Raw genomic sequence first — 20,797 nt, forward strand, 5'->3', positions numbered from 1 at the left:
CATGGAGCTGAGCTGTATGTGTACACAGTAGAGCTGTATATGTGTAATGTACATGTAGCTGAGCTATATGTGTACACAGTAGAGCTGTATATGTGTAATGTGCATGTAGCTGAGCTGTATATGTGTAATGTACATGTAGCTGAGCTGTATGTGTATACAGTAGAGCTGTATATGTGTAATGTGCATGTAGCTGAGCTGTATGTGTACACAGTAGAGCTGTATATGTGTAATGTGCATGTAGCTGAGCTGTATGTGTACACAGTAGAGCTGTATATGTGTAATGTGCATGTAGCTGAGCTGTATGTGTACACAGTAGAGCTGTATATGTGTAATGTACATGTAGCTGAGCTGTATGTGTACACAGTAGAGCTGTATATGTGTAATGTACATGTAGCTGAGCTGTATGTGTACACAGTAGAGCTGTATATGTGTAATGTGCATGTAGCTGAGCTGTATGTGTACACAGTAGAGCTGTATATGTGTAATGTGCATGTAGCTGAGCTGTATGTGTACACAGTAGAGCTGTATATGTGTAATGTGCATGGAGCTGAGCTGTATGTGTACACAGTAGAGCTGTATATGTGTAATGTAGCTGAGCTGTATGTGTACACAGTAGAGCTGTATGTGTGTAATGTACATGTAGCTGAGCTGTATGTGTGTAATGTACATGTAGCTGAGCTGTATGTGTACACAGTAGAGCTGTATGTGTAATGTACATGTAGCTGAGCTGTATGTGTACACAGTAGAGCTGTATATGTGTAATGTGCATGGAGCTGAGCTGTATGTGTACACAGTAGAGCTGTATATGTGTAATGTAGCTGAGCTGTATGTGTACACAGTAGAGCTGTATATGTGTAATGTACATGTAGCTGAGCTGTATGTGTACACAGTAGAGCTGTATATGTGTAATGTACATGTAGCTGAGCTGTATGTGTACACAGTAGAGCTGTATGTGTAATGTACATGTAGCCGAGCTGTATGTGTACACAGTAGAGCTGTATATGTGTAATGTACATGTAGCCGAGCTGTATGTGTACACAGTAGAGCTGTATATGTGTAATGTACATGTAGCCGAGCTGTATGTGTACACAGTAGAGCTGTATACGTGTAATGTACATGTAGCTGAGCTGTATGTGTACAGTAGAGCTGTATATGTGTAATGTACATGTAGCTGAGCTGTATGTGTACACAGTAGAGCTGTATATGTGTAATGTGCATGTAGCTGAGCTGAGCTGTATGTGTACGCAGTAGAGCTGTATATGTGTAATGTACATGTAGCTGAGCTGTATGTGTACACAGTAGAGCTGTATATGTGTAATGTGCATGTAGCTGAGCTGTATGTGTACACAGTAGAGCTGTATATGTGTAATGTGCATGTAGCTGAGCTGTATGTGTACACAGTAGAGCTGTATATATGTAATGCGCATGTAGCAGAGCTGTATGTGTGCACAGTAGAGCTGTATATGTGTAATGTGCATGTAGCCGAGCTGTATGTGTACACAGTAGAGCTGTATATGTGTAATGTACATGTAGCCGGGCTGTATGTGTACACAGTAGAGCTGTATATGTGTAATGTACATGTAGCCGAGCTGTATGTGTACACAGTAGAGCTGTATATGTGTAATGTACATGTAGCTGAGCTGTATGTGTACAGTAGAGCTGTATATGTGTAATGTACATGTAGCTGAGCTGTATGTGTACACAGTAGAGCTGTATATGTGTAATGTGCATGTAGCTGAGCTGAGCTGTATGTGTACGCAGTAGAGCTGTATATGTGTAATGTACATGTAGCTGAGCTGTATGTGTACACAGTAGAGCTGTATATGTGTAATGTACATGTAGCTGAGCTGTATGTGTACAGTAGAGCTGTATATGTGTAATGTACATGTAGCTGAGCTGTATGTGTACAGTAGAGCTGTATATGTGTAATGTACATGTAGCTGAGCTGTATGTGTACACAGTAGAGCTGTATATGTGTAATGTGCATGGAGCTGAGCTGTATGTGTACACAGTAGAGCTGTATATGTGTAATGTGCATGGAGCTGAGCTGTATGTGTACACAGTAGAGCTGTATATGTGTAATGTACATGTAGCTGAGCTGTATGTGTACACAGTAGAGCTGTATATGTGTAATGTGCATGTAGCTGAGCTGTATATGTGTAATGTACATGTAGCTGAGCTGTATGTGTACACAGTAGAGCTGTATATGTGTAATGTGCATGTAGCTGAGCTGTATGTGTGCACAGTAGAGCTGTATATGTGTAATGTACATGTAGCTGAGCTGTATGTGTGCACAGTAGAGCTGTATATGTGTAATGTACATGTAGCTGAGCTGTATGTGTACACAGTAGAGCTGTATATGTGTAATGTGCATGTAGCTGAGCTGTATATGTGTAATGTACATGTAGCTGAGCTGTATGTGTATACAGTAGAGCTGTATATGTGTAATGTGCATGTAGCTGAGCTGTATGTGTACACAGTAGAGCTGTATATGTGTAATGTGCATGTAGCTGAGCTGTATGTGTGCACAGTAGAGCTGTATATGTGTAATGTACATGTAGCTGAGCTGTATGTGTGCACAGTAGAGCTGTATATGTGTAATGTACATGTAGCTGAGCTGTATGTGTACACAGTAGAGCTGTATATGTGTAATGTACATGTAGCTGAGCTGTATGTGTACACAGTAGAGCTGTATGTGTAATGTACATGTAGCTAAGCTGTATGTGTACACAGTAGAGCTGTATATGTGTAATGTGCATGTAGCTGAGCTGTATGTGTACACAGTAGAGCTGTATATGTGTAATGTACATGTAGCTGAGCTGTATGTGTACACAGTAGAGCTGTATATGTGTAATGTGCATGTAGCTGAGCTGTATGTGTACACAGTAGTGCTGTATATGTGTAATGTACATGTAGCTGAGCTGTATGTGTACACAGTAGAGCTGTATATGTGTAATGTACATGTAGCTGAGCTGTATGTGTACACAGTAGAGCTGTATATGTGTAATGTACATGTAGCTGAGCTGTATGTGTACACAGTAGAGCTGTATATGTGTAATGTACATGTAGCTGAGCTGTATGTGTACACAGTAGAGCTGTATATGTGTAATGTGCATGTAGCTGAGCTGTATGTGTAATTATTTCATTAATATTACTTTCTTATTTACACTCATATGGCAGACCCAGGCCATATTCCCCTCACCCTAAACATGGTGTACATGTACGTCATGGGTTGGGAGAGGGTTAAAAATGTTTGTCTAGCAGTTTCTGTGGAGACAGGTTGTGAAGTCGTGGTCAGGAGAAGTGTTCGAGGTGAAGACAATGAAGACACCACAGACGGCCAGTGTACAGCTGTTATCTAACACTATATGAGAGGGAATATTGGTCTGTATTTTGCTGGGTGGTAAATATTGGGGTCCCTTATGTAGAGGGGGTGATAGTGGGGTCTGATCTGGGGGATGAAATGGCATAAGGTGGTGTGATGGAATGGAGAGGGTTAAACGGACATTAAAAATCTGGTCACCCAGTTCTTATATGCTCACCTACATTTTCATTCCCCATCACTGGAAAGAAGGAGATGGAATCAACAAAGTTTAAAAAGATTAAAGGGGTACTCCACTGGTCAGCATTCGGAACATTTAGTGTATACAATTCAAAACCCCAAAAAAAGGCAGGTCCGACATAAGGAAAAAATTTAGCAATTGTTACCAATCAATGTCGTCTACAACAAATGTGCAAAGAAGAGAAGTCTACTACCTTTGGGTCGAGGTGACATAGCTGCTCTCTTCTCCTGGGTCTCTCCTTGAAAGAGAGAGCCATTCTTCCTGCACATATTAAAGGGTTACTGTCAGGCCCAAGGCCTGATTATTAAAATCCTATATGTGTATTATAATTGTAACTGTGTAATGTCTTATCCAAGACATGGGTGAGAGGTCATTCAGACTGTATTTTGTGTATTGCATTTTATTGGGGGTCTGGCTGTTTGTTTACATCTCCTTTGAAGTCAAAGGCTCTTTTGAAGTCATGCACTCTGGTCCCATCATATAATCAGACAGATAAGGGGGGCAGGAAGAGAGATGCCCCACCTGGTGGGATCAGAGGGGAGGGGGGAATGGAGTTTCCCTCCAAAGAAAGCAGATATGATATTTAAAACAATGTTAGACTAAAAGTTGGTTGTTAAAAGCTGGGCCACAAGCTGACAAGACCATCCTAAGAGCAGCTCTCTCATGGACTGCTATATCATCATGCTGTAAGAACTTCATCTTTTTGTTTTCTGAACTTGTCTTGCTAAACTCTTTTATATATTTTATATATTTTTGTACCTGTATGTCATTTGTTCCTGTATTTTTATATATATATATATATATATATATATATATATATATATATATATATAATATAGCACTGTGATACCTTTTATCAGATTAAATGTTTAATTAATCAGCTCTGGTCTTTGATCTCTTAATATATGTAGTGGATACCCAGAGGTCTGGCGGCTTTAACCCTTACACCATCACACTCTCTCTAGCGTCTTAGCTGGACCGATAGGGTGTGATCGTGACAGTTACTCTGCCCACAGACATCTTATCCCCCATCCAAAGGATATGTTTAGAACACTGGGTTTCTGTGGCCGGAAACGTGACGCCACACCACCCTCTCCATTTATGTCTATGGGAGGGGGCGTACTCGTGCAAATGTCCCCGATATCTAATCCGATACTCGCCGGCAGGACCCCCGTGTTCAATCGGGGCTGAACACCTTTCAGCCCAAAAAAGAGGCTACAGCTCTAGTAGAATGAGCCTTGAAAAATTCTGGAGGATCCAGACCCTCTAGAGTAGAGCAAACATTGATGCATTCACAAATCCATCTGGAAATACAGTGGCCCCTCAACATACGATGGTAATCCGTTCCAAATGGACCATCGTTTGTTGAAACCATCGTATGTTGAGGGATCCGTGCAATGTAAAGTATGGGACAGTGGTCTACAACCTGCATACCTCCAGATGTTGTAAAACTACAACACCCAGCATGCCCGGACAGCCAACGGCTGTCCGGGCATGCTGGGAGTTTTAGTTTTGCAACATCTGGAGATCCGCAGGTTGAAGACCACTGGTAGAGGAAGTTGTACTCACCTGTCCCCGCTGCTCCGGACCGTCACCGCTGCCCCGGATGTCGCCGTCCATCGCTGTCGCTGCGTCCCCGTGATGTCCCCGACGCTCCGGCAAGGCCTCTGCTTCCCCGGCATCTTCTCTCTCCGTCGCCGCCATCACGTCGCTACGCACGCCGCTCCTATTGGATGACGGGATGGCGTGCACAGCGACGTGATGACGACGATAGAGAGCGCTGACGATGCAGGGGATCCCGAAGAGGACAGGTAAGTGATCGTCAGTGGACCACACGGGGCACAGTAAAGGCTATCCGGTGGCAGCTGAAGCAGTCTGCGCTGCCGGATAGCCGTTTATGCGATGACCCCGACATACAAAAGCATCGTATGTTGATGCTGCCTCTGAGAGACCATCGTATGTTGAAATGATCGTAGGTCGGGGGGGGGTCACTGTAGTGAGGGAGATTTATCAAAACCTATGTAGAGGAAAAGTTGACTAGTTGCCCATAGCAACCAATCAGCTTGCTTCTTTCATTTTTGAGAGGCCCTTTTAAAAATGAAAGAAGCGATCTGATTGGTTGCTATGGGCAACTGGTCAAGTTTCCCTCTGCACAGGTTTTAATAAATCTCCCCCAGTAAGCTTAGAGGCCTTCCTACCTCTATATTGCCCATGAAAAAGGACCAATAAGTTTTTATCCCTCCTGAGTACAAATTGTTTTGTTCACATAAACCTTAAATGGGCACTCTCATTAACCCCTTAATGACCAAGCCCATTTTCACCTCAAGGACCAGGCCAATTTTATTTTAGCGTTTTCGTTTTTTTTCCTCCTCGCCTTCTAAAATCCATAACTCCTTTATATTTCCCTCTACAGACCCATATAAGGGCTTGTTTTTTGCGTGGCCAATTGTACTTTGTAATGAAACCTCTCATTTTACCCTAAAATGTACGGCGAACCCAAAAAAAAAATTTTTTAGGGAGAAAATTTCAATGAAAACCAAAATTTTGCACATTTTGGAGGGTTTTGTTTTCACACTGTACACTTTACGGTAAAAATGACATGTTCTTTATTCTGTGGGTCAATACGATTAAAATGATACCCATGGGTAGATACTTTTATATTTTTGTACCGCTTAAAAAAAAAAATCTAAAACTTCTTGTACAAAATCAGTAATCGCCCTATTTTGACCACCTATAACTTTTTCATTTTTCCGTATATAGGGCGGTATGAGGGCTCATTTTTTGCGCCGTCATATGTACTTTTTTTTAGATACCACATTTGCATATATAAAATTTTTAGATCATTTTTTATAAAAAAAAAATTAAATGTGACAAAAAAGCAGCATTCTTGGACTTTTAAAATTTTTTACGTTTACGCTATTCACCGTACGGGATCATTAACATAATATTTTGATAGTTCGGACATTTACGCACGCGGCGATACCAAATATGTTTATAAAAAAAAAAAAATGCTTTTTGGGGGTAAAATGGGAAAAACTGACAATTTTCATTTTTATTGGGGGAGGGGATTTTTTACTTTTTATTTTTAAATTTTTCAACTTTTTTTTGTTACACTCTTTATGTCCCCATAGGGGACTATCTATAGCAATCATTTGATTGCTAATACTGTTTAGTGCTATGCATAGGACACAGCACTGATCAGTATTATTGCTGATCTTCTGCTCTGGTCTGCTCGATCTCAGACCAGAGCAGAAGACCCCGGGAGACGGCCGGAGCCAGGTGCGGGGACCTCCGGCCGCCATACTGTATGATCAGATCCCCGCGGCAGCGCTTCGGGCGATCCGATCATCCAATCAAAGTGCTGCAATGCCGCAGATGGCGTGATCTGTATTGATCACGGCATCGGAGGGGTTAATGGCCGACATCCGCGCAATCGCGGATGTCGGCCATTACGGGCGGGTCCCCGGCTTCTAGCACCTGCCGTGTATGACGCGAGCACCCTTCCGATGCTCGCGGTCATACACAGGACGTAAATGTACGTCCAGGTGGGGGAAGTCCCGCCAAATCAGGACGTACATTTACGTCCGTGGTCGTTAAGGGGTTAAAGGGGTATTCCAGGAAAAAAATTATTTATATCAACTGGCTCCAGAAAGTTAAACAGATTTGTAAATTACTTCTATTAAAAAAAATCTTAATCCTTCCAATAACTATCAGCTGCTGAAGTTGAGTTGTTCTTTTCTCTCTGGCAACAGTGCTCTGCTGACATCTCTGTTTATCTCGGGAACTGCACAGAGTAGAAGAGGTTTGCTATGGGGATTTGCTTCATCAGAGAGCACTTGGGCTGCATTCACATCTCGTTTTTGTACAAAAAACTTATGTCTCCAAACCGGACCGAAACGTATGTTACCGTATATGCCTCCTCATGTTTTTAAACCGTATACAGTTTGAAAATGGATGTCCATTTGCATACGTTTTCCTTAAAAAAAAAAATTTGTCAAGATTTTAAATAAAGTTCTTCTACTTTTTATTGAATTCCCCCCCCCCCCAAAAAAAGAAAAAAATTTAAAACCATATTGTGCAAACAGGATGTAACCGTATGCACATACGGTTACCATAGAACTCCATTTTAAAATAACCGTATACAGGTTGGATACGGTTTTTGACCGGGATACAAAACCGTAGTAGACTACGGTTTGGTGTACCGTTAAAAAACGTATAAAACTGTAAATGATGCAAAACATACACAACCTGATGCTACGGTTGGCATACTGTTTACAATGTATACGGTTTGCAATACGGTTCGATGCGTTTTTTTTCAATGAAACCGGATACGGCAACCGTATTGCAAAAACGAGATGGAAATGCAGCCTTAGACAGAAAAGGACAACTCAACTTCAGCAGCTCATAAGTACTGAAAGGATTAAAAAATTTTAATAGAAGTAATTTACAAATCTGTTTAACTTTCTGGAGCCAGTTGATATGTAAAAAAAAAGTTTTTCCTGGAATACCCCTTTTCTTATGGTAAATAAAAAATCTTTCTAATGTTCTTTGTTTAACCCCTTAAGGACACAGCCAATTTGGGCCTTAAAGGGTAGCTCCCACCAAGTACTATATAATCTAATATGTCCCTACCTAGTAGTAATCTAGCCCTAACCCCCGACCTGGCTTCAAATTTTTTTTCAATCGCTTTAATAGAGCAGATTTAGTGCTTCTAAATCTGCTCTATAAAGCAGGGCAGGAAGCAGCGCTTCCCAACAGGCGCGACGTCACTGACGCCTTGCTGGGCGATTGCTTCCGCCCTCACATCGTCTATGCATGAGTGATATTTTAACACTCATGCCAGATGTATATAACATATATATTTATCAGACTTACCCATCCGGAGGATCAGCGCAGCAATGAGTGCGCGCGCTGCCTCCGGACAGGGTAACGGGGGCGGGCAGGCGGGGCTGCGCGCGCGCGAGGCCAGTGGAGCTGGCCAATGCGTGCAGCCCCAGCTATCAGCGTGCTCGCTCTCGCCTGTTTGATTTACAGGTGGGAGCGAGCATCGCAGTGACTGAATTTCGACTCATTGCCAGGCTTAAGAGTCGAAATTCTGTAGTGACGTCACTGCCGAATGCATTCGGCCACTAGGAGGGCGACCCCTAGTGGCCGAATTTAATAGTGACCCAAGGGTCTTTGATAACTTCTTCCCAGGCTACAGAAAAGAAATGGAGACGTCTTCCTATGGGAAGACATGCACCATCAAAAGTCCTTCTTAGAGGTTTCTTTAGAAGAACCAGGGCCTTTCTTCTGGCCCCTATAACCTCTACCTCGGCTATGTTGCGGATCTCGTCTGAAATGAGGGGGAGAGAATGGTCTAGTAATAGCACTAAGAACCACCTTAGGCTGAGGCAGATTGTTTTCCTTACGGTCGGAGAGACCTTCCATTATAGCGTCCAGCTATGGCCCAAACAGACAACAAGGAGAGAATTCCAGGTTGCATAGATGAAACTTGGAAGTGTTGTCACCAGTCCACTGGCGGAACCATAAGGCTCTGCAGCCGTAGACAAGTCCATGGCTCTAGAGGCTAAACACACCTGTTGGGCAGCTGCATCAATAAGGTAATAGACACCAAGGTTAACCCTCTTAAAGCTGTAGAGAAGATCATCCCTGGCGACACCAGAGTCTATGTCATCCTGGATCTGGGACAACCACCTCTTGATGAATCTTCCTACGTGATGAGAAGCCATAGCAACCGTATTGGAGCCAGAAGCAGCAGAGTAGGATCTTTTAAGGGCTACCTCAATACGTCAGTCCATGGGATCCTTAAAGTTTGACACATCTTCAGCAGGCACAAAAGTGGAGAGTTTAGCTATCACCATATTGACTTTGGGTAGATCCACCCATTCAGCCTATTCTTCCTCAGAAATTGCATACAGCGTCTTAAACCTTCTAGCCAGGATAGGAGCCATTTTTTAGTCTCGTCCACCAAGAAGGTCCTAGGCCCCTTGGAAGTGGATGGAACCTCTCCTGGCTTAGCCAGACCCTCAGTCTGAACAAGGCGGATTAACTTATGGGTCTTTTCTATAGGGAAGAAAGCCTTAAAGAATCTTCATGTTCCTCTTAATTAGAAAAGGAATGGGTTTCGTCAATAATGGTGAACTCATCGTCCCCTGAGGAGAACTTCGCCTCACTCTTTTAGGCGCAGGTGGTATAGGAGCCATCTTACTTTCTATCCTTTTTAGGAAGTCCTGAACCCATACAACTACATCCCTTATAGTAAGTTCATCAGTCTCCATAGGATTAGGACGGCAATTTCTGCAAACAGCATACTGATAGTCATCGGGCATGGGAGTTTTGCAGGTTCTGCATATGAAATGCTCCTTCTTTGCCGTGGCTTTGCCACCTCCCCCCTGACTGCTTCTACCCTCCATAGAAGACAACTGGAAGGAAATAATAAAAAATTAATAAGCAAGAATAAAATAACAAACGGATGACCTAAAAAAAACAAAAAAAAAACTGCCTACAGGGAAGAAGAACAGGGACGAGCGGAGAAAGAAACCAGCAAAAAACTACTGCCAAGATGTACACAAGTGCACAGACAGGAGCAGTAAGTGTCAGAGCAGTCAGACAAGTGGGATGGAATCCACACCCCTTCCTGCCAAAAAGTGGAAGCCACGCCCAAGGTAAAAATATCCGAAGGCAGAAAGAAACTTAAAAGCTATTCAACATTAAAGGGAACCTCTCATCAAATAAACTTTTGCTATATTTTAGATTAATGAATGTTGAATAACTTTCCAATAGCATGTTAATGAAAAATATGCTTCTTTCTATTGTATTTTTCCCGATCAGTCCTGGCAGCAAGCATTTCTGACTCATGCTGGAGTCCTAAACACTCAGAGCTGCCAGCCTGCTTTGTTCACAGCCAAACAGGCTGTGAACAAAGCAGGCTGGCAGCTCTGAGTGTTCTCCTTTGTGAACAAAGCAGACTGGCAGCTCGTAGTGTTTAGGACTCCAGCATGAGTCTGAAATGCTTGCTGCCAGGACTGGTAGGGAGACCCCTAGTGGTCATTTCTTCAAAGTGGAAAATTAAATAGAAAGAAGCATATTTTTTAATAACATGCAATTGTAAAGTTATTCTGCATACATTAATCTATAATAGATCAAAAGTTTTTTTGATGAGAGGTACCCTTTAAAGAAAGGAAAAGCCTCTAAGCTAAAAGAGGCAAAATAGAAAAAAAAACAGCAAAATTAACAGAAATCATTCAGAAAAACTAAGAAAAAGCAGACGGGAAGTGCAAAAAGACATAACTTCCGGTCGGTGGCCGGCGTATTCTCCACAGTTGAACAGTGCGCGGTGCACAGGGGCGGGAACTCCCCATATTGTGCTTCTGAGGGGAGATGCTAGGGAACTGTATATCTATGACCTGCTGGGAAGAGAGACTATGCGCACCCACTTGTTATGTTTGTTGTTGTTCAAGATTATAAGGGATCAGAATGAGGGTTACCTTGTACTAAAGATATAGAAAACCTGTTGGGTCTTCTCCATGAGGAGCAGTGAATATCACAACCATATATCACACTCTTTTCCTACCATGTAAACTATAGTGATGACATCGCTGGATCGGTGACTACGTTCTAAAAGAAAACTTTATTAACAATTGGGAACAAGTTTGGAGATGCAGTATATGATATATGTATAAATGTCAGATATCCTATGTACATGGTTAATATATAGATGTGTTATCTGCATCATTTATTGCCTGGAATTGGCTTCTCTCCTGTGTGAATTCGTAGATGTCTAATAAGACTTGATTTATGAGTAAAACATTTTCTACATTCTGAACATGAAAATGGCTTTTCCCCGGTGTAAATTATTTGATGTTTAACAAAATCTGATTTCTCAGTAACACATTTACTAAATTCTAAACATGAAAATGGCTTCTCTCCTGTGTTATTCTTTTGATGTTGATTAAGATTTGATTTATGAGTAAAACATTTCCCACATTTTCCACATGAAAAGGGTTTCTCTCCTGTGTGAGTTCTCTGATGCTGAAGAAGAGATGATTTCCGAAGAAAACATTTCCTACATTCTGAACATGAAAACGGCTTCTCCCCTGTGTGAGTTTTTTTATGTTCAACAAAGTTTGATTTGGAAGTGAAACTTTTCCCACATTCTGAACAAGAAAATGGCTTTTCTCCTGTATGAGTTCTTTGATGATGAATATAATGTGATTTGTGATTAAAACATTTCCCACATTCTACGCATGAAAATGGTTTATCGCCTGTGTGATGTCTTTGATGTGTAACAAGACTTGATTTCTGGGTAAAACGTTTCCCACATTGCGAACATAAAAACGGCTTCTCCCCTGTGTGATGTCTTTGATGTCTAACAAGATCCGATTTCTGAATAAAACTTTTCCCACATTGTGAACATGAAAATAACTTCTCCCCTGTGTGAGTTCTTTGATGCTGAACAAGGTTTGATTTGTTAGGAAAACATTTCCCACATTCTGAACATGAAAATGGCTTCTTCTTATTTTTCTGTGATGAATCAGAAGATAGGACCGGTTTTGATGGATAAGATGACAGATCTTGGCTGTGAAGGGCTGAGGGTGTATCTGGGATAATGGAATGTTCTTCATATGTATCTTGTGTGATATCATCATCTGCTTTATAATCTGAAGATATAAGATTCTCCTCTGATCTCCTGCTACAAGAATCTGCCAAGAAGAAAACAGATTATTTTTGGGTATTAACCTTAACCCATGATCAGCCAGCATATTCATTTTTGATCTCTTCTCCTTCTAAGAGTCAGAGGCCCAGATTTATCAAACTGTGTGAGAGAAAAAGGGGAGTGATTTTCCCACAGCAACCAATCACAGCTCAGGTTTCACTTTACCAGAGCTCATTAGCTGAGCTGTGATTGGTCGCTGTGGAAAAATCACAATTTTTTCTCTCACACAGTTTGATAAATCTGGGCCATAAACTTTATATTTTTATCTATAAGGCCGTATGATTTTTTTTTGGGAGGGGGGAACCAATTGTACTTTGTATTGATACTAGAGATGAGCGAACTTACAGTAAATTCGATTCGTCACGAACTTCTCGGCTCGGCAGTTGATGACTTCTCCTGCATAAATTAGTTCAGCTTTCCGGTGCTCCGGTGGGCTGGAAAAGGTGGATACAGTCCTAGGAGACTCTTTCCTAAGAATGTATCCACCTTTTCCAGCCCACCGGAGCACCTGAAGGCTGAACTAATTTACGCAGGAAAAGTCATCAACTGCCGAGCCGAGAAGTTCGTGGCGAATCGAATTTACTGTAAGTTCGTTCATCTCTAATTGATACCTTTCATTATACCACAAAATACAGCGAAACAATTTTTGCTTTTCACTGGGCAGTAACACTGATATCTCTTCTTTATTTATCAGGTCAGTATGATCACAAGAATACCCAATTTGTATAGTTTTTGTGTTGTTTTACTACTACTTAGTTTTTGGTGTATGGAGCTGTGTAAGGGCACATGTTTTACATCATGATCTGTAGTATTTTTCTGTATCAATTTGAGATAGATATGACATTTTTTGTTTTTATGAAGAGTTTTTTTTAAATACAATTTTCATAAGAAAACAAAACAGTACAAATAGGAGCCCCCACAGGTGCGACAAGAAAGGCAAAATCAAGGAGCAGGTGAACATGCGAATAGGGACACAGGAAAACAAAGACAGTATAATAAATTGCCATAGTTCAGTCCCATATCACTATAGCAATGCGTGGAAAAAATGAGCCTTAAAGGGGGTACTCAGCGTTTGGAACAAACTGTTCCGAACGCTGGAGCCGGAAGCTCGTGACGTCTTAGCCCCGCCCCCTCATGACATCACACCCCACCCCCTCAATGCAAGTCTATGGGAGGGGCGTGACAGAGGGAGAGCCGGACGGATGAATATTCATAAGCGGACGGGCGGCACAGACATCACAATGCCACTCGGCTCCTGAAAACCCTGCCTGTGCCAGTTACAGCCACATTTGCATATATAGAAAAACTAAGATTGCGGGCAAACAGACGGACGGATCCGGGCAAGGTAGGGATCATATGACGTCAAGTCCCACCCCATCAATGCAAGTCTATGGGAGGGGGCATGACAGCCGTCACGCCCCCTCCCATAGACTTGCATTGAGGGGGCGGGGTGTGATGTCATGAGGGGGTTGGGGCTATGATGTCACGAGCTCCCAGCGCTGCCTCCAGCGTTCAGAACCGTTTGTTCCAAATGCTGAGCAGCGGAGAACCCCTTTAATACTCCCAAAAATGCACAATGTAACAGATACACCAATAGGCAAAAACAATTAACAACATCAATTTATTAAACAATAAAATATAGGTATATACCGAGCCACTGGGCTCCAATAGTAAAATGTTACGAGGGAACACAGATAGATATAAGATAAATCTGTTAAGTGTTCCGTCCTGAAAGGGCTGTAGGATACGCACTGTCGTCACGGTGGGAATTAACAAGTGTGGTTGCCGCTGTTCAGAAAGACATAGCAAAGTACAGTGTCGGTGTTCCTGTATTTCAGAGCTCCGGTATTGCGAACATGAAAGTGCTTGTCAGCGTATGTCCACACACTATTCATGTGTTGCGCTAGCTGGTAGCAGATGCGCTGACAAGTATACAATCCGCGGCTGTATAGTAGTGAGTGTTCGGCTCCCCCAACCAACAGATAATTGTGAGTATAGACGTTATGGTAGTGTGTACCACTCACCAGTATCTGGTAGTCGGCATCCGTATGTGCTCCGCTGCCATGGTCTCAGGCTGGCTTCGAAGCTTTGGCCCAGTCAACATGAAGATTAGGCCCAAAAAGGAGCCAAAAGAGTGAAGAAGGTCAAATAAAGCTAAGAGAGATTCATCTGCATCTGACAGATAAACCAAGGTATCATCGGCATACATAGAGACCTTCTCCTCCAAGGACCCCCTCTGTACACCCTGAAGAGATCCAGAGGCACGGATTTCTGCGGCCAATGGCTCCACCGCCAGAGCAAACAGGAAGGGTGATAGGGGAAAGCCCTGCCGGGTACCCCTGCCCAAAGGGAAAGAGTCAGACACATCAAGATTAGTTCGGATACAGGCCCTAGGCTGATCATACAACAACCAAACCCAATTCCCAAAGCGAGGTCCAAACCGGAGGGCAGCCGTCATGTACCAAAGATAGAGCCATTCAACGTAATCAAAGGCCTTATAGACATCTAAGCTGGCCACTAAACCTGCAGAAGCATCACCCTCCAAGGCGGATAGGTTAAGTTGGAGTCTTTTAACATTAACATCCATAGCTATACCCGACATGAAGCCTGTCAGGGTGAACGAGGGAAGTGATAACCCCTTTAAGCCTATTTGCAAGAATTTTAGCGAGAGTCTTAATATCCACATTTAAAAGGGAAATAGGACGGTAAGAGTCCGGCAAAGTCTGATAACAACAATGAGGGCCTCCCTCATAGAATCAGGGAGTCTCCTCAACTCATAAGCAGCATTATACAATTTGAATAATATATGGATTAGTTTCTCCTCATTTATTCCATACCAGGCCCCAACCATCCCATCCAAGCCAGGGGTCTTCCTGGGGCAATTCCTTGATGGCCTGAGACACCTCCTCTATGGTAAAAGAAGCATAAAGGGCAGAAGCCTGAGAGGGAGTAAGAGGGGAGAGGGGAAGACCCGCCAAAAAGGAACCCAAACCATCCAGAACGCTAGAATGACCAGAAGAATACAAGTCACTATAAAAGGGCTGAAAAACCCCATTAACAATCACCGGATCCCTGACCAAAATTCCATCCTGCCAACGGATACAGGGGATAGAGGACACTGGCCTATTCTCCTTTGCTAAGTAAGCCAAAAGCCTTCCATTTTTGTCCCCAAACTCAAACAAGGCCGCTTCTCTGTCCACTAATTTCAACTGCACCTGGTCCTTTTGCATAATCAACAGAGATCACTGGGCCTTAGCCCACGCCTGCTCAGCCTGAAGAGAGGGATCCCTAACCACCGGCACCTCCAGCACCCCAATCTCCGTCTGCAGAGCCCGTTCCCTAGCCGCGTAAGAGGCCCTCTAGCCAGCAACCCCTGCTATAAAAGCCCATCTCATAGTAGCCTTATAGGCATCCCACTGGACCAGAACATCAGGATGATCCCCATTATGAGTCCAATAGCTAACATGTGCCTCCCCCAGAGCCCCAGAGACCTGTTCAGAGCGGAGCCACCCAGTATGTATACTCCAGAGTTTAGAAGAAGAAGTGGGACCTAATCTTAGAGTAAGGAGTAGAGCTGAATGATCTGAGATCCCTCTACTAGTGTATAGGATTTCGCTTACCAGAGGCAGAAGGTCACCTGACGCATAGGCAAGGTCAATTCAGGAGAAGGACTTGTGCACCACAGAATAGAAGGAGAAGCCCGAGTCAGTCAGATAATTCCACCTCCAGACGACTTCAGTGAGAGCCAATGCCAGATGCCAAGACGCAAGCGAAGGAGAACCAGGGTTCATGGCATTGGTGCGATTGAGCTGTGGGACAGGAACAGCATTAAAATCTCCTACCAAAAGAACAGGGAAGGTAAGCAATTTAGCAGTAATAACATCCAATACCTCTATTCATAAGGAAGGAGGAACATACAAGGACACAAAAACAAACCGGAAAGAATACAAAGAGCAGTGAAGAATAACAAAACGACCAAAGTGATCACAGGCCACCTGATAAACCTAAATAGGCAATGCTTTAGACACCAGGACCGACACCCCCTTAGCAGAAGTGGAATAAGAGGCATGATATCCTCTGACCACCCATGCCCGCTTATGAGCCAACATCTTCTGAGTTTCCTGTAAACAAATAATATGTGGAGATTGGCGCTTAACAAAATCCAAACACAATGCCCGCTTAAAGTTAGAATTAAGTCCCCGGACGTTCTAACTAAGAACTTCAAGTGACCCTATCATACCATCGGAGATCACCACTGACAGGAGGAGACAACACCGAGACACGGGACTGAGGGAAGAGCACCCCAAGATACACAAACCAGACAGACGGCAGACACACCAACAGACTAGGCACAAAAACACACAGAAACAGAAAAACAACAGCATTGTGTGAACACGTGCAGACTTCTACCCTAAACAGTCCTAGAAACAGGGAAAAGCTAGCACTAGCTAATAAGAGCAATCTAGCAACCCGCCCCCCAACCATACAACTATTGGGAACAACAAACCCACCTAAGGCCTATACCCCTTGAACAGATAACCCTAGGGAAACAGGAACCTAGGGAATGTCCTAAACAAGGAACCCCCTATCTCCTGGACTATCTAGACAATAAGGAGAGTTATATGTACTTTGTAGACTCACCATCCACTACTCGCAACCACGACGGAAACTGCATGGCATACTTGTAACCCTTAGACCGGAGGCGCTGGTGAACTTCAGTGAATTTCATCCTGTGCTTGCGAAGTTCCACTGAGAAGTCCGGACAAAAGGCTGCTCTGGCACCGTTGAAAGGAACCTCGCCTTTAAGGCGCACTGCTCTCAGGATAGCGCCTCTGTCTTTGAAGTGTAACAATTTTGCCAGAAAGGGTCTAGGAGGACTCCCAGGCAGAGGAGACCTGCCCGGGACCCTATGAGCCCGTTCCACAGAGAAATAAGGGGAGAAAATATAAGCAGGCAGGGTTTCTTTAAGCCAAGTTTCCAGGCAGGCAACTGCATCAGCCCTCTCCGGAAGGCCAACCAAGCGAATATCGCCTACTTGGTCTGTCACTCCTTTTATCTGATGCTGGAGAGTAGCTAATTGCCGGGAAATTGGTTGCAAAGTCTTGTTGCAGTTGGTCAACCCTGGAGAGCATTAAGGTTTGACAGGTTGTGATGGCCACCAGGACTTCGGCAAATTTCTGATCAAATTTCTGATCAATATCTGGACCAGAGAGCGGGGCTGTGGGGGGCTGTCAGTACTCTCAAACAGCGGAAGGGATGGTTCAGGAAAAGCACGTTCCAGTCGGTCTTGGACCTCGGAATATTGGCTTATTGGAGTGCTTTAGCTGCATGGGAGGACACTTTAGATGTTAAAGGGGTAGGTACACAGGGGTCCCTGAGGGACGGACCACCCAACCGTAATGAACCATCAGCAGAGGAATTGCTCAGAAGACTGTCTAACCACCTCAGCAGCCACCTTGGATTTTTTTGCTGTATTGCGGGATCCTCCCATAGTTGCAAACAGGGTAACTGCTGACAGATAAAAGGCAGATGTAGGGAGATCAGTTCTCAGCAAACCCCCCAAAGGGAGAACCCCCACTGTAGTTAAAAAAGCAGTCCAGCACTAACAGGGAGAACAACAGGTCCCAGCAAGACTCACAGTTCAGGTCTCCAGAGTGGGGCAATAGCACAGCAGCAGCAGCACCTTACAATTCTAGGAAGGCACAGCAGTGAAGGGTCCACAGCACACCTCAATCCACCACCTCTGACAGCAGCCAGTAAGGGCCGGCAGGATCCCCCTTCAACAGCCACTAGCAGAAGTGAGGCTTATATGTCGCTCCAGCAGGTGAAGGCAACAGGGCTGCAGACAGGATATGTGCAGCGTGCCTCACAGTCCTGCCGGCGGGAGCCGCCTAGGCAACCAACCAGGCCCTGCTAACAAAAGGCAGCAAAGGCGTCATCCCCCCCAGCGCTCCTGGACCACAGACAGCCTCCGGACACCTGCGCTTTGGTCCCTCACAGCTCCTCCGCACACCGGCGCCCCACCGGAGCCTCCCGCAACACAGCACCCACTGGATCACCACTCCCAGCGGCTCCGGACAACCTCTGCCCGCGATCCTGGACACCGCCGCCAGAGAAACAGGGACTCCACAGCAGGCAGGCCACCTTCAGTAGGAGTCTCAGGTAAGACCAGGTGGGTTGCGGACCCTCAGGGTGAATTAAGCAGGGTATAAAAGGCTGAGGGAGCAGGAGCTCCAGCTTACGCGTCTGTTCAGTCCAGCATGCAGGCGGGCTAGGATCAGAGAATTTTTTATAGATCCGGCTGGATGTCCGGGCAGTATACCTGCACTCATTCACTTATTTCTTTATTTGTTGTCACTGTGTCACTTTTTGCGTGTTGTGTGTTCACAGGATTGTCAGGATGCGGTAGCCCTTTTGGGTGTCCCTCCTGGTGGTCTAGGGGAGGTGTGTGTTGCCATTAGGCTCCACACCTCCCTGCAAAAACCCGGGTACTCCTACATGGGCAGGGTACCTACCGTTATCGGCTCTGCGGCCAGATACCTTGGCTAACACCTAGGGGGATGCCGGGAGTATTTGTGGTCCCATAGTAGCTTTCGTGAAAAGGGACATCGAACCTCGCAGGTACCTTTTGGTCCGGAGGCGAAGTGTTTGTTGGGGGGCCTCTCTCCTGTAGAAGAAGGGCTTGTGATAGACCGCATCCTTCGTGCATGTTTTTTTTAGTGTGACATGTTTGCACTTTTTCTGCATCCCGGTGTACTCCTGAGAGTTACTAGTATATGTAATAAACATCTTGGCTTGGAGCTGAGCACAGTCAGGTTAAAATACTTTACTGTTCTGAGCTGGGATGTTTCTGTAACAAACAGGACACAAGGGGACCCTCCAAACATGGTGGGATATCACATGAAAATCAGGAATGTGCCACTGGATCCAGGATGGTGGAGACATATGCAGCAGTCCTTCCATCCAGCAGGTATATTTCATGTCCATATCCCAACTATATTCTACATCCATATTATAAATGCACAATGTGTGTTATCTCCTATAACCGGGTCACATGACCATACACAAAATGACAGTGAATAATGAGAGGACGTGTGTATATAGTCATGTCTATTACCTGCTGATGTGAGGGGCTGCTGATCCTCCATCATCACCTGATCCTTGTACTGATCCTTGTGTCCTTCTACATACTCCCACTCCTCCATGGAGAAATAGACCGCCACGTCCTGACACCTTATAGGAACCTGACACACAATGATACAGTCATCACCCCGACCCCTCCAGTGGTGTTACTGTATAATGTCCCAGCATTCCCAGCAGTGTCACCTCTCCAGTCATCACCAGACCCCTCCATTACTGTATAATGTCCCAGCAGTGTCACCTCTCCAGTCATCACCAGACCCCTCCATTACTGTATAATGTCCCAGCAGTGTCACCTCTCCAGTCATCACCAGACCCCTCCATTACTGTATAATGTCCCAGCAGTGTCACCTCTCCAGTCATCACCAGACCCCTCCATTACTGTATAATGTCCCAGCAGTGTCACCTCTCCAGTCATCACCAGACCCCTCCATTACTGTATAATGTCCCAGCAGTGTCACCTCTCCAGTCATCACCAGACCCCTCCATTACTGTATAATGTCCCAGCAGGGTCACCTCTCCAGTCATCACCAGACCCCTCCATTACTGTATAATGTCCCAGCATTCCCAGCAGTGTCACCTCTCCAGTCATCACCAGACCCCCCCATTACTGTATAATGTCCCAGCATTCCCAGCAGTGTCATCTCTCCAGTCATCACCAGACCCCTCCATTACTATATAATGTCCCAGCATTCCCAACAGTGTCACCTCTCCAGTCATCACCAGACCCCTCCATTACTGTATAATGTCCCAGCAGTGACACCTCTCCAGTCATCACCAGACCCCTCCATTACTGTATAATGTCCCAGCAGTGTCACCTCTCCAGTCATCACCAGACCCCTCCATTACTGTATAATGTCCCAGCAGTGACACCTCTCCAGTCATCACCAGACCCCTCCATTACTGTATAATGTCCCAGCAGTGTCACCTCTCCAGTCATCACCAGACACCTCCATTACTGTATAATGTCCCAGCAGTGTCACCTCTCCAGTCATCACCAGACCCCTCCATTACTGTATAATGTCCCAGCAGTGTCACCTCTCCAGTCATCACCAGACCCCTCCATTACTGTATAATGTCCCAGCAGTGTCACCTCTCCAGTCATCACCAGACCCCTCCATTACTGTATAATGTCCCAGCATTCCCAGCAGTGTCACCTCTCCAGTCATCACCAGACACCTCCATTACTGTATAATGTCCCAGCATTCCCAGCAGTGTCACCTCTCCAGTCATCACCAGACCCCTCCATTACTGTATAATATCCCAGCAGGGTCACCTCTCCAGTCAGCAGCTCCATCATCTTGTTGATGAGTTCTCGGATCTTCTGTTCATCCATTTCCTCATGTATCAGGGGGTGAGGTGGGGGCCCCGGGAT

The 20,797-nt window shown here is 44.6% G+C and overlaps 2 protein-coding genes and 1 pseudogene across 3 annotated transcripts in view; all 3 read right to left on the reverse strand.

Moving 5' to 3' along the window:
* Positions 1-5,455, reverse strand: part of LOC130298218 (oocyte zinc finger protein XlCOF8.4-like) — a 33,452-nt gene extending 27,997 nt beyond the window's left edge. The window contains exon 1 of the mRNA XM_056551136.1: positions 5,133-5,455. The gene's annotated coding sequence lies outside the window, so the exon portion shown is untranslated. The remainder of the gene's footprint in view (positions 1-5,132) is intronic.
* Positions 5,456-11,074: 5,619 nt separating this feature from the next.
* Positions 11,075-20,797, reverse strand: part of LOC130298763 (zinc finger protein 502-like) — a 99,141-nt pseudogene continuing 89,418 nt past the window's right edge.
* On the reverse strand, positions 12,133-20,794 carry LOC130298598 (uncharacterized). 2 transcript variants are annotated; one of them, XR_008849942.1, is made up of 4 exons: positions 20,699-20,794; positions 19,400-19,526; positions 15,903-16,091; positions 12,133-12,268 (listed from the first exon to the last, which is right to left on the reverse strand). XR_008849942.1 is itself a non-coding variant. In XM_056551355.1 (4 exons), exons 1-3 carry the CDS (start codon positions 20,756-20,758, stop codon positions 15,942-15,944), a joined length of 366 nt encoding a protein of 121 aa, XP_056407330.1. In that variant the 5' UTR covers positions 20,759-20,794; the 3' UTR covers positions 12,133-12,268; positions 15,903-15,941. The 2 variants fall into 2 exon arrangements, 1 of the variants encoding a protein (XP_056407330.1); XM_056551355.1 differs by having other exon boundaries at positions 15,903-16,120.

This window comes from Hyla sarda, chromosome 1 (genome assembly GCF_029499605.1).
Source record: "Hyla sarda isolate aHylSar1 chromosome 1, aHylSar1.hap1, whole genome shotgun sequence".
NCBI classification, from domain to species: Eukaryota; Metazoa; Chordata; class Amphibia; order Anura; family Hylidae; genus Hyla; species Hyla sarda.